Source organism: Marmota monax, unplaced genomic scaffold (genome assembly GCF_021218885.2).
Source record: "Marmota monax isolate L192 unplaced genomic scaffold, Marmota_monax_Labrador192_F-V1.1 WCK01_AAM20220418_F8-fsc00010, whole genome shotgun sequence".
Taxonomy (NCBI): domain Eukaryota; kingdom Metazoa; phylum Chordata; class Mammalia; order Rodentia; family Sciuridae; genus Marmota; species Marmota monax.
This window is the reverse complement of record NW_026692321.1, coordinates 23,817,198-23,829,586: the sequence shown is the minus strand read 5'-3', so window position 1 is coordinate 23,829,586 and position 12,389 is coordinate 23,817,198. Positions and strand designations below refer to the sequence as shown.

At 33.9% G+C, this 12,389-nt stretch overlaps 1 protein-coding gene across 12 annotated transcripts in view; it reads right to left on the bottom strand.

Annotated features, from left to right (window-relative positions):
• Birc6 (baculoviral IAP repeat containing 6) overlaps window positions 1-12,389 on the bottom strand; it is a 218,668-nt gene that overhangs the window by 55,106 nt on the left and 151,173 nt on the right. For all 12 annotated transcript variants that reach the window (XR_006851216.2, XM_046441601.2, XM_046441604.2 and 9 more), the window contains 4 exons: window positions 9,270-9,570; window positions 6,796-7,013; window positions 1,719-1,883; window positions 470-638 (listed from right to left, as the gene is read on the bottom strand). Coding sequence is in view for 11 of the 12 variants with exons in the window: in XM_046441601.2 (XP_046297557.1) it covers window positions 470-638; window positions 1,719-1,883; window positions 6,796-7,013; window positions 9,270-9,570 (853 nt within the window). In the remaining variant the exon portion in view is untranslated. The remainder of the gene's footprint in view (window positions 1-469; window positions 639-1,718; window positions 1,884-6,795; window positions 7,014-9,269; window positions 9,571-12,389) is intronic.

Below are 12,389 nucleotides of genomic sequence, written 5' to 3'. Positions count from 1 at the left end.
AAGGTCTGGGTAGGTAGCTAAGAGTTAAAGAATCCCTGGGTTGAATCCCCAGTATGGGGTGGGGGTGGAGGTGGTTTACTGTGCATCATTTCATAGTTGGATGAAAAAATCCTATAAAATGCAGAGGTTCCATCATATTTAGCACATTTCAATCAGAATACTGTCATGAATTTGCTAGCCTTTGTTTTATGATTTTTGGTTATTAAAAGAAAGAAATGTGTGCACTTAGGTGAAGACAAAGGAATCATAAAAATTTTTATTCCAAGTACCAGAAAAGGTGATGAAAATATTAAATTAAGGGCACCAAAATCAATTATTTTCAGAAAAATAAATAAGAAATAAATCTTCTGACTGTGCCAATTAAACCTTCTTATTTAAGCTGATAATGATAAAATAAGTGGACAAAAATATTCATCCACGAAGATATTTCAAATGAACAATTTCAAAGTTTTGTAATTATTTGATTTACCTGAATCATTTCGTAGGTAAGATGACATGGCTGGGATGAGGCAGGACTGACTGAGAAGCTCTAGAAGTACGGACGGCAGGGCATTACTGTTCTGTCCTCTACTCTCATGAGATGACTGAGCTTCTCCATTTACTGTACCACTAACAGGATTTATGTAACTTGCAAGAACCTGAAAATTTAAATTATTGAAAGTAAACTGGACTTTAGCTCCACATACTTTAAAGGCGTATATGTTAACAGATTCAATCTGAATATTCAAAAGTATATATTTTCTATTCATTCAATGTCTTACAGTATGTTTTTGAAAAGAAGATATGTTCTGTTTAAATTTTCAAAAGGAAAGGATCTATATTGCCTGAGAGTGTTACTGACAAAACATGGTGCACCACATATGACTAAAGAGAAGAAATCCATTTAATGGCACAAACTTAAAAACAGTAGCAACTCTTGTTATTTATAATATTTTATTGAATAGGTTCAGTTTACAGTTTCAGAGTACTGAGATCTTAAGACTTCTACATTACAATAAGTGTATCATTCGAGAATTGCAGAAAGCAACACTTAAAAAGACTTTATTAATTTCAATTAGTTGATAAAGGAACTAAAGCTAATCTTTTCTTTAAGTCTCTCTACTCACTTCTGTGGTATCAAGGCTTTTTTATGCTAGTTCAACTTGCCCGACTCTAGAAACATCACAGACAATTTGAAAACAAAAGTATAATGGTGCTGGGGATTTTGATCACTGGTAGAGCAAGTACAAGGCCCAGAGTTCAGTGCCCAGTAACAACAAAAAGAAAATAAACAGGGCTGAGGTTGTGGCTCAGTGGTAGAGCACTTGCCTAGCATGTGTAAGGCACTGGGTTCGATTCTCAGCACCATATATAAATTAATAAATAAGTCCATCAACAGCTAAAACAAACAAATAAATAGATAACTTTTAATAGAGGAGTCCAGATACAACATGTTAAAAATGAGATGATGACTAGAAGAAAGTAGACATGTACATTTTCTAATTATAGAAGAATTTCACTCTTGTTAACTTCCTTTCAGTGAAGAAATTAAGAATTATAAGCAGGGAAGTGTAATCTTTGTCCAAAGGCATCTAAGAATGTACTGGGAGAAGGGAGTACAAGTGGGCATAAAAGTAGCTGAAGATGAGTTGGATATGTCATCAATATTTAAAAATCAGTACAAATACAGAAAATAATGGTAACTATTATCACTAAGGATATGGCCTCTACAAATTTACCTGCAGAAGACAGGTGACATGTTCCTCTTCCAGCCTCTGTTTAGTTAAGGCTTGCTCCACATCCCACCCAGAAGCTGTAGAACCTGTTCCAAAGCCAGTTCCTTTGGCCCAATATAACTGCTGTTCTTCTGTTGATGTGGGGTTATGAGAGCTTGACACCTGTGGCTTAGGGCAATAAAAAATAAAAATTTATTACTATTGGACTTTATTTATCTTCAGTAATATTTCTTACTGACAATGTAAAATAGTTCAACAGTTATGGAAAATTTGTTGAATGATCATTTAAACATTGAATTACTATGACCCAGCAATTCTACTTCTATGTATATACCCCAAAGAAAACTAGTCTTAAATAAAAAAGACATATATATATATATATATATATATATGGTCATAACAGCACTATTTATAATAGTCAAAAAGCAGAAAGAATCCAAATGTCCAACAGATGAACAGACAAGCAAACACAATGGAATACTGTTTAGCGATAGAAAGTAATGATGTACTAATGCATGCTACGTGGACAAACCTCAAAAACTAAGTGGAAGAAGACAGAAAATGTAATATGTTGTAAAATTCAATTTCTATGACATATCTAGTATAGGTAAATGCACGAAGACAGAATTCAAATTGCAGATGCAAAGGGAAAGTAGGGGTAAATGGAAATATAAAGAATAAATAATAAAATTTTAAAAAAATTACCAGAAAAGGGGGTAAACTTTTTTGAGAGCCCAAAGAATCAATGACTCAAAGTCAAACAGAGAAAACAGAGAAAGAAAAAAGAGATATGCCAGACCCTTTTAGGATGAATCCAGTAAAAAGACTAACACAGAGATGTTTTTAATCATTATAAGAGAGACTACTATTTACAGAAGTTTTAATTCTTAATTTTACTAAGCATTAAAAGAGAATAAAATTATGGCATTTGCAGGTAAATGGATGGCATTGGAGAAGATAATGCTAAGTGAAGTTAGTTAATCCCCCCAAAACAAATGCCAAATGTTTTCTCTTATATAAGGAGGCTGACTCATAGTGGGGTAGGGAGGGGCAGCATGGGAGGATTAGATGAATTCTAGATAGGGCAGAGGGGTGGGAGGGAAAGGTAAGGGGCAGGGGATTAATAAGGATGGTGAAATGTGATAGACATCATCATCCAAAGTTCATGTATGAAGACAAAAATTGGTGTCAACATACTTTATATACAACCAGAGTTGAAAAACTGTGCTGTATACATGTAATAAGAATTGTAATGCATTCTGCTGTCATTTATTTAAAAAAAATCAATAAAAAATGGTGTGGAGACAGAAAACAATTGATTACAAACCTCACCTCTCCCCTCCTACCATAAAGGTGAATTCTTTTTTTTATTATTTATGGGGATTGTAACATTAATTCTAGAACAAGAATCTTTCTATAAAGAATCCATTAAACAAAACATATCACATACCCTCAAAACATTTGCAATTAAATGTTAGTTTAATAGGCACTTACAAGCAATATCAATACTTTTTGTTTCCATGGAAGTATTTACTAAGGAAAAAGAATATATGTAGAAATTGATTGGGGGTGTGTGTTCTGGGGATTTAATCCTGCAGTGCTCTACCAGCGAGTGAGCTACACCCCAGTCCATTTTTATTTTGAATCAGAGTCTCATTAAGTTGTGATGGATGGCGTACAGACATCAACACTCCTTTCTCAACTTTCTGAGTCACAGGGATCATAGATATGCCTCACTGCACCAAGTACAGAAATAAAATTTTTATAAATCGACATTTGTAGTATTGTGGATATATGACTGAGAAATTCTATCTTTCACTTTATAATAAAAACTGTTAAATAAATAAAATTCCATTACAAGATAAACATTTTCTAGAATAATCAATATTACTCATTAAAAACAGCAGGGTTTTGGTTGTGGCTCAATGGTACAGTGCTTGCCTGGCATATGTGAGGCACTGGGTTTGATTCTCAGTACCACATATAAACAAATTAAATAAAGGTCCATCAATAACTAATAAAAATTTAAACAACAACAGCTATTTATTTATTTATTCTTAGTTGTTGATGGACTTTTATTTCATTTATTTACATACAGTATGAGAATGGAGTCCAGTGCATCACACATGCTACAACCCCAACCCATCTATTTATTTTTTTTTAATTCTAAACAATTATATGTCAAGCTGTGCTGATGGCACATGCCTATCCAGCACTCAGGGAGCTGAGTGAGGCAGGAAGATCACTTGAGCTAAGGAGGTCAAGACCAGCCTGGGCAACATACCAAGACCACATCTCAAAACCAAAACAAAAATCTCTTAAGTGAAGTATAACATACACGCAGATAGAACGCAAAATAAACACGTAAAGCTTAATGAATTATTATAGTGTAAACACTAACTACACAGGTCAAGAATTAGATCACTGTCCCCCAGGAATTCCCTTCATTCAATCTTCAAAGTATCACATCCTCTTTTCTCTACCTGATTTTTATTAATAATAATAAACTTTGCACATATTAAGTTTCAATTTGTACTTTTTTGATTAATGAAGGAAATCATCTTTTCATATTTATTTGATGTTCACATAGTTTTTTTGTGAAGTGTTATTAAAACTTTTCACCCTTTTTAAATTGGTTGTATGCCTTTGCCTTTTTGAAGCTCTTTACATTTTCTGGATGTATGGTCTTTACAGACCTATCAATCACCAACCTATCTTACAGTGTTTCATTCTGTGGCTCACCTTTTCATTTTAACAGTTTTTATGATGTTAAAAAACAAATATTAAGTGGGAGAGGGGATGGGGAAAGGTTGGTCATGTTATTGTTAGATAGGAGGAATGAGATCTATTGTTCTTACTGCATAGTAGATGACTATAGCCTAGCACATGTGAGGCACTGGGCTCAATTCTCAGCAGTGCATATAAATAAATACAAAAAGGTCCATTGACAACTAAAAATTAAAAAAAAAAAAAAAAGAAATGATGTGTTTTAGTTGGTAGATATGCTATCTATCTATATATATGGTATATACACACCCAAACATTTTATTCAATAAATACATACAATTGTGTGTCAATTTTTAAGTTTCTAATTTTAACATGATTGCTTTTTTCTTCCTTTTCAGTACCCTATTTAAAAAAAATTTGCTACAACATTACAACATAATTGTGTCTGATTAATTAAACAGGTATTGTTTTTGTTTTGTTTTGTTTTGTTTTTTGAACCAGGAATTGAACCCAGAGGTGCTTAATCACCAAGCCACATCTCTAGCTCTTTTCATTTTTTGAGACAGGGTCTTGCTTTGTTGCTTAGGGTCTCATTAAGTTGACAAGGCAGGCTTTGAACTTGTGGTCCTCCTACCTTAGTCTCCCAAACTGCTGGGATTACAACCGCTGGGATTCCCATTGAACCCGGGGCATATATTTCTAATATACTCTAAACATTTAGATTTATGGACCCCTTAAAATTATTTTGCCTACAGAGCCCAACAGAGCTTAAAAGATTTTTTTCTTTCCACATAGATATCAAACTCATCTACTACCATGTATTGATGAGACTATACTAATTCATTATGTTGCAGTTATACGTCATGTATTAGATAATCTTTTACATATGGGCTTTCATCTCTACTTTTTCCTAGGCTTCTATCTATCCTTGTAATAGCACCACAGTTTCATAGTAAACTTTGATCTATGGTAATATGTGTTGCCTAGACATGCTGTTGTTCTTTGAAACTGCATTAAGAATCCTTGACCCATTGTATTTCTACATAAATTTTACAATCAATTTGTAGACTTCTTCCAAAAGGAAATCTGGAATTGCAACAAACATAGATTAATTTGGAAAAGAATATTATTGCCCTGCTGTAGTTTCTGGAGATAAACATAGACAAAGACATTAAATACCTTCAAGTGTTTTTTAAAAAAAATTTCATGTATTTTATGAAGTGATTTTATGCAAGTTTTCAGATATATTCATAGGAATCATCTATTTCTTTTTTAAAAAACCATATTATTTTTTTTTAAGAGAGAGAGAGAGAGAGAGAGAGAGAGAGAGAGAGAGAGAGAGAATTTTTAATATTTATTTTTTAGTTTTCGGCGGACACAACATCTTTGTATGTGGTGCTGTGGATCGAACCTGGGCCGCACGCATGCCAGGCGAGCGCACTACCACTTGAGGCACATCCCCAGCCCCAAGAATCATCTATTTCTGATGCCACTCTTAAAAATTTCTTTACAAAGTTCTTCTTGCCTATTACTGTTAAATAATAATTAATTATTTCCATATATTTATTTTTTTCAGTATTGGGGACTGAACTCAGGGGTGTTCTACCACTGAGTTGCCTAGGGCCTTAGATTTGTGTTGTTCCTGTCTCAACCTCCTAAATTGTCGGGATTAAAGCATGCACCACTGCAATTGATGAAATAATTGATTTTTATATACTGACTCTATATATTGCATCCACACTAAACTCAGTTAAGCCATTGATTATTTTTAGGTTTTCCTTTAGGAAAAAATAATTTTTTAAAATACAATCAAAAATTTTTTAAAATACAATCAAATCATCTAAAAATAATGAGGTCTGACTCCTATTTTTTTTTTCGTTCTTGTCTGACTCCATTGAAGAGAACTTACCATGCAATAGTATGATTCTCTAAATTTCATTAAAGGAAAGGAAAATGGATCATAGCATAAATTCAAAATATCGTGACAAATGGGAAAGTTATTAAGCTCTTAAAATTTTTCTGTTTTTCAAGTAGGTGGGTTAATTTGCAATTTTCCCAAGAAGCCTAATATAAAAATCAATTACAGTTTCACTTTTAAATAACCCTTGTTTTAAGTGTACAAAGGGACACTTAAGTCTTTGAATACTACTGCAGAAAAGACTTTAGTTTTTCATATTATAAAGAATTCAAATTATGGGGCTGGAATTGTGGCTTAGTAGTAGAGCACTTGCCTGGCATGTGTGAGGCCCTGGGTTCGATCATCAGCACCGCATACAAATAAATAAATAGAATAAAAGATCCACTCACAACTAAAAAATATTTTTTTTACAAAAGGAATTCAAATTAAACTTACCTCTGTTTGATTGAGATTAGAGTTTGGAACTCGTGGGGCATGATGGCTCAGAGCAGAGAGACAGACAAGAATGAGATGTAGTGCACCAATTTCCAATGCCATCCGCCTAAGCAGCACACCGTCATCAGTTGTCAAAGGAGTCGTGCTAAACAAGCTACGAAGGACATGGAAAGGAAGGGTTGGAAGCACATTGGCTGATGGAGATTGCAGAATATGACCTAGATTAAAAAGAGAAGAGGACTCAAACTCAAAAATATTTAAAAACACAATATGGAGTTACATACAGGGTCAAAAATTAATGACAATGCAATGTAAAATTATATCAATTTATTATAAAGCCATAGATAGAACAGTTATATTTTCAAATTTAATCACAAATAGTGTCAGGAAAAAAGCTCTGTAAGACACAGTATACATAAATTCCAAAAAGGCTGAAATATATGCATATAATAATTAGTAGCTACAGATGATATCAAAATTATTATGAACTAGAATTCAAACTAAACTCTCTGGGACTGGGGATGTGGCTCAAGCGGTAGCGCGCTTGCCTGGCATGCGTGCCGCCCGGGTTCGATCCTCAGCACCACATAACAACAAAGATGTTGTGTCCGCCGAGAACTAAAAAAATAAATATTAAAAAAAAATTCTCTCTCTCAAAAAAAAAAAAATTAAAAAAAAACCATGCTAGGGCATGTTAAAAAAAAAACAAAAAACTAAACTCTCTAATAGAGAAGAATTTAAAGTGTCTTACAATAGTAAAAATATAACTACTTGCCTTAAGAGTAGTTTCCACTACAAACAGTGAGTGACTGAAATTACTTTCTTTTTTGCAATATAGTTTTCTACTATGTTTTAGAAAGAAGAGTTACATGCAAAGAAAGCAATGTTACATGAATGGTGAATGAGATTATTATAGAAAAGGCTATAATTATGCTTTCAAAAATATTTATTAATTGTTTGTTTGCAGTGCTAGGGATTGAACCTAGGATCTTAGGCATGCCAGGCAAGCACCCTAGGACTGAGCCACATCCCCAGGCCCCATAATTACTTTTTAATATATACTCATTGTGTATTCATTAAAAATAGTCTGAAATGGCATAAATGCAGTTGATTCTCTTTTTTAAGGTCACACCTACTGTCTTGCAATATAATGTTAAAATACGATAGACCTTACCCCTTTAGCTACTTAACAAAATGTACTTAGAATAACTGATAGCTTCAAATTTAAGGTATATAAATTCATGGTTTTATTGAATTAAATATATATTGTGGAGCAGAGTTTAACAAAATAGTCTTCCTAAATGACATGAAAGAAAATAACCCACTCAAAAGAATGTGTTTTTTAAATGATGTAAGAAAATATTTATTTTTATTAATATGAGCAGAATGGTCATTGAGTGAACAAATATATGACCCAAGTAAAAATCTACTTTGCTAGGCCACCCTGTCATCAACCAATCTTTTTTTTTTCTTTCTTTCTATTAAATAATAATATCAAACAGTGGAAATAATCATGAGCTTTCTACGATTACTCTGCATTATTATATATTATATATACCCTTTTTAAAAGTCTTGTTCTCCTTAATCAAAATATTGCTGACACTGACTTTAAGAAAAAAAATATTTCGCTTAATACATTTTAATAAAGCCTCACACTTTTATTCAAAATAAAACTTCAGGTTTCTTAGTAAGACTTTTCATATTACCAATATCAGCTTTTAAAGTAAGTTGTATTACCTTTTGTACAAATTTTCATCAGCTACTTTATCTCCTCTCTCATATTCTGAGCCTCCAAACACTGCTCAAACCATTCCATCCTTCTGAAATAACTCTTCCCAATGAAATCTCACCTATCCTTTAAGCCTCCCGCAAAAATTCCTATGGAGCTTCATTCACACATTGCTGGGTAGTAAAGAAATAACCTCACACTTGTGAGGTTCCATCATATCACATTTAAGTGTGTTCAGGCCTTAAATAACTTGTTACGTCTGCATGTACTTGGTCACTATTATGACTAGAAGACACTTGCTACATAAGGGTAGATCTACTTAAACACTACATGTTTAAATCAATCCAAAGGTTTCTAGCAAGTTTGTAAGATCTTAGGAAATATGTTTTGAACAAAAACAGAAATTAAAGTTCTTTTTTTAATTTTTTTAAATTTATTTTTTATCTGTAGTTGGACACAATATGTTTATTTTATTTATTTATATGTGGTTCTGAGGATGGAACCCATGGCCTTACACGTGCTAAGCGAGTACTCTACTGCTAAGCCACAACCACAGCCCGAAATCAAAGTTCTTTACAATTTATTACATCTTATCTTCAAACTGAGCTACCATCATCAACAAATTATCTAATAGTTGAACTATGAAAAAAAATAAATGATGAACAACAAGCAATGATCTGAGTAACTCTACTCAATCTACTTATGTATGTGTTGATAAATTTAATTAATAACATTAAACACTTACTTCCTTCTCCATCATCTGTCACTCCCAATACCAATCGAAGAAGGCACTGGGCATGTTTTCTTTCTTTCAATAGCACTTCAGCATAGCCCGGAAGACGAAGAAATAATCCAAAAGCAGCCAATGAATGGGCAGGTATGGGAGACATGGTCTGTACTGCTGACTTGATAGGTGGGGGCTCAGCTGCAACGGTTTCTGGAGCTTCATAAACTAATTCCCCTGATTGTTCAATGGTCACCCATTCAAACTGGTCACTATCTTTTGGCTTTTCCTGAGTGGTAGATGTTACCACTGGAGCACTCACCTTAAAAACAAAACAAAACTGTGTTTGGTTATTTGTATCTTTCAACATTACGTTCAAATAAAAGACTTAAAATGATCTTTTTAAAATACAAGAGTATAAAGAATAAAAAAGGGACAAGCATCCAGACACCAGAAAGTACATGAAATCCTGAGCGTGGCAGTAGTAGCATCTCTATATTAAAGTTATATTTTCTGCTTGTAATTAGTTAAGTATCTTTAGATAGTCTTTAAGATTATATAAATATCTTGTTTCTCACTTAACTGATTTTTTTTAGTAATAGCATTTTTATAATTCTTTCCTGAAACCCTAGCTACCACCAAAACTATAAAGGTTGACTTCTTAACACTACCATTCTTTCCATATTTATTTAGTTGTCATTGAACTACAAGGAAAAATATTCATTTCTTCCCCTGTGTATGTATTCATGTTTATCATCATGGATTCTAATTTTACTCTATAGTTACATTCTGTTATTATCATTAGTTATTTTGATGTCTAAGTGGAATCAGATTAGTCACTAAAAATCCTTAAACCAGGTTTCTGCCTCCTTTCAACACATTCCTATCCTTCAAGCATTTCTTTATTTTCTACTACAAAAGAAACTTCAGTCTCATCAGTTTTAGAGTCCTGAATTCTTTTTTCCCTGTGGTACCAGATTGAACCCAGGCCCTTGCAAATGCTAGGCAAATGTGTCTACCACTGATCTACATCCCTAGTCCTGTTTTTATTTTGAGACAGGGTAAGTTACCCAGGCTACCCTTGAACTTCAATTTTCCAGCCTCAGACTTCTGAGCAGCTGAGATTGTGGGTGTGCACCACCACACCCATATAATCTCTGATTCCTTTTAATGGAAAACTGACACTGATAGGGAAGTCTGCTTCCAGGACCTATCAGCAAACAAATCAAAAAAATCCAAGTATAAACACATATGTGTGTATGTGTGAGTTCATATATAGACAAAATTTCTGTAATCCAAGCAGCTCAGGAGGCTGAGGCAGGAGGTTTGTGAGTTCGAAGCCAGCCTCAGCAAAATCGGGGTACTAAGCAACTCAGTGATCAAGAGCTCCTGAGTTCAATCCCCAGTATCCCACTACACACACACAAAAAGAAATGCTGATAGTGGGCTGGGGGTGTAGCTCAGTGGGAAGAGCACTTGTGCCTAGTGCACACAAGAACCTGGGTTCATTTCCCAGCACCCGCCTCCCCCCAAAAGCTGGTAGGCTTAGAAGGAAATGAGGAACAAGTTAATAGAAACTACAGGAAGGAAAGGGATATTTGGCAGATAGTGGCAGATCCTTAGCTCCTTTGTGTCTTAAATGTAGAAGCAGCACTTGTAAGTGATAATTAAGTGATGACGTTGGTTATTTAGCAGAGATTTCCAAGCAAAATTATAAAGGTACAGCCTATTTCCGGCTTGCCATTTATACTAAAATGTAAGAGGAAAGAGATAAATTGAAAGATATATCTGCAGCCAATATTAACAACTTAGGAAATTCTCAACCTATTAAGATCACAAAAAGTTGCTAAAATCTCACTGCAAGAAAAACTCGGGGGAGAAAAATAAAGGGTGTGGCAGGATACCCTTTTCCTTATGTTTTAGAAAATTCTAAAGGTCAGAGTATCTATTTACATAGAGAGCTCTTTGAAGAGATGATACCTATTATACACAGATCCCCTCAGTGGGGATCTAACAGAAATCCTAGATTCTTTTGAACTAATTATTAATAGAAATGTGGATAGTAAAGCCTTTGCCGATGAGAGCTCAGAAGGATGTGAGAATTGTGATGGAGAAAGCCTACCTTGTCCTTAAAGAAAACCTAAATTATCTTACTTAAGCAAACTTCATTCAGATACTGCAATTAGCTGACAGTGGACTGGCACAGCGGTGCACGCCTATAATCTCTGCGGATTCTTCCATTCTGCCAACTATCCAAGTCTTTGCGGTGCATTGTTAAAGCACTACTTCATTTCCTAATACTAGTCAATACAGTAAAGCATACTGAATACTGAATTAGGAAAAATCATTTCTACTGAGTAATAATAATTTTGAAAACTTTGGAGTCTTCTCTTTCAATTTTTTGACTAATTATGTAATGGCTTTTTTTCCAGTAAGAAATAGTTTTACTCCTCTGTGTCAATCATCTTATGATAATGTGACCTCCAAATCAAAATATCTTAAACTTTTTGAATACTAGGGGAATTATAATTCCCTTACCTACTGTAAGCAATATCCATTTGCTGAATAGGTATTGTGCACTGTTGAGGTGTACATCCCCAAAAGATATACTTTCTGTGAAGGTAACCTTATTTTGAAATAGTTTCCACAGATGTAACTAAGTTAAAATGAGGTAAAACTGGTTTGAAAAGACCTTTCATTCAATCACTAGAGTCCTTATAATGAGAGAAAGATATAGAGACACAGGGAAAGTAGCCAGATGAAACACAGGCAGAAAACTGGAGTAATGTAACTACAAGCCAAAGAATGCAAAAACCTCACAGCTATCACTGGAAGACAGAAAGAGGCAAAAAAGGATTCTTCCCTAGAGCCCTCAGAGGAAGCATGGACTTGATGATACCTTTATTTCAGACTTAGCACCTCCTATACATGTTAAATTTCTATTGTTTTAATCTCCCCAGTTTTTATTATTCTTAATTGTTCTATGAAATTTATACAAAGTACCTAGAGACAGAAAGAATAATTTCCCTAACTCATTCAACAAACATAAAGTGCTTTGTATTTACAATTCTCCATGCCCTACACTCCCACCCCACTATTAATAAAAAAAAAAGGATAGGAAGCATATACATCAATGTTAGC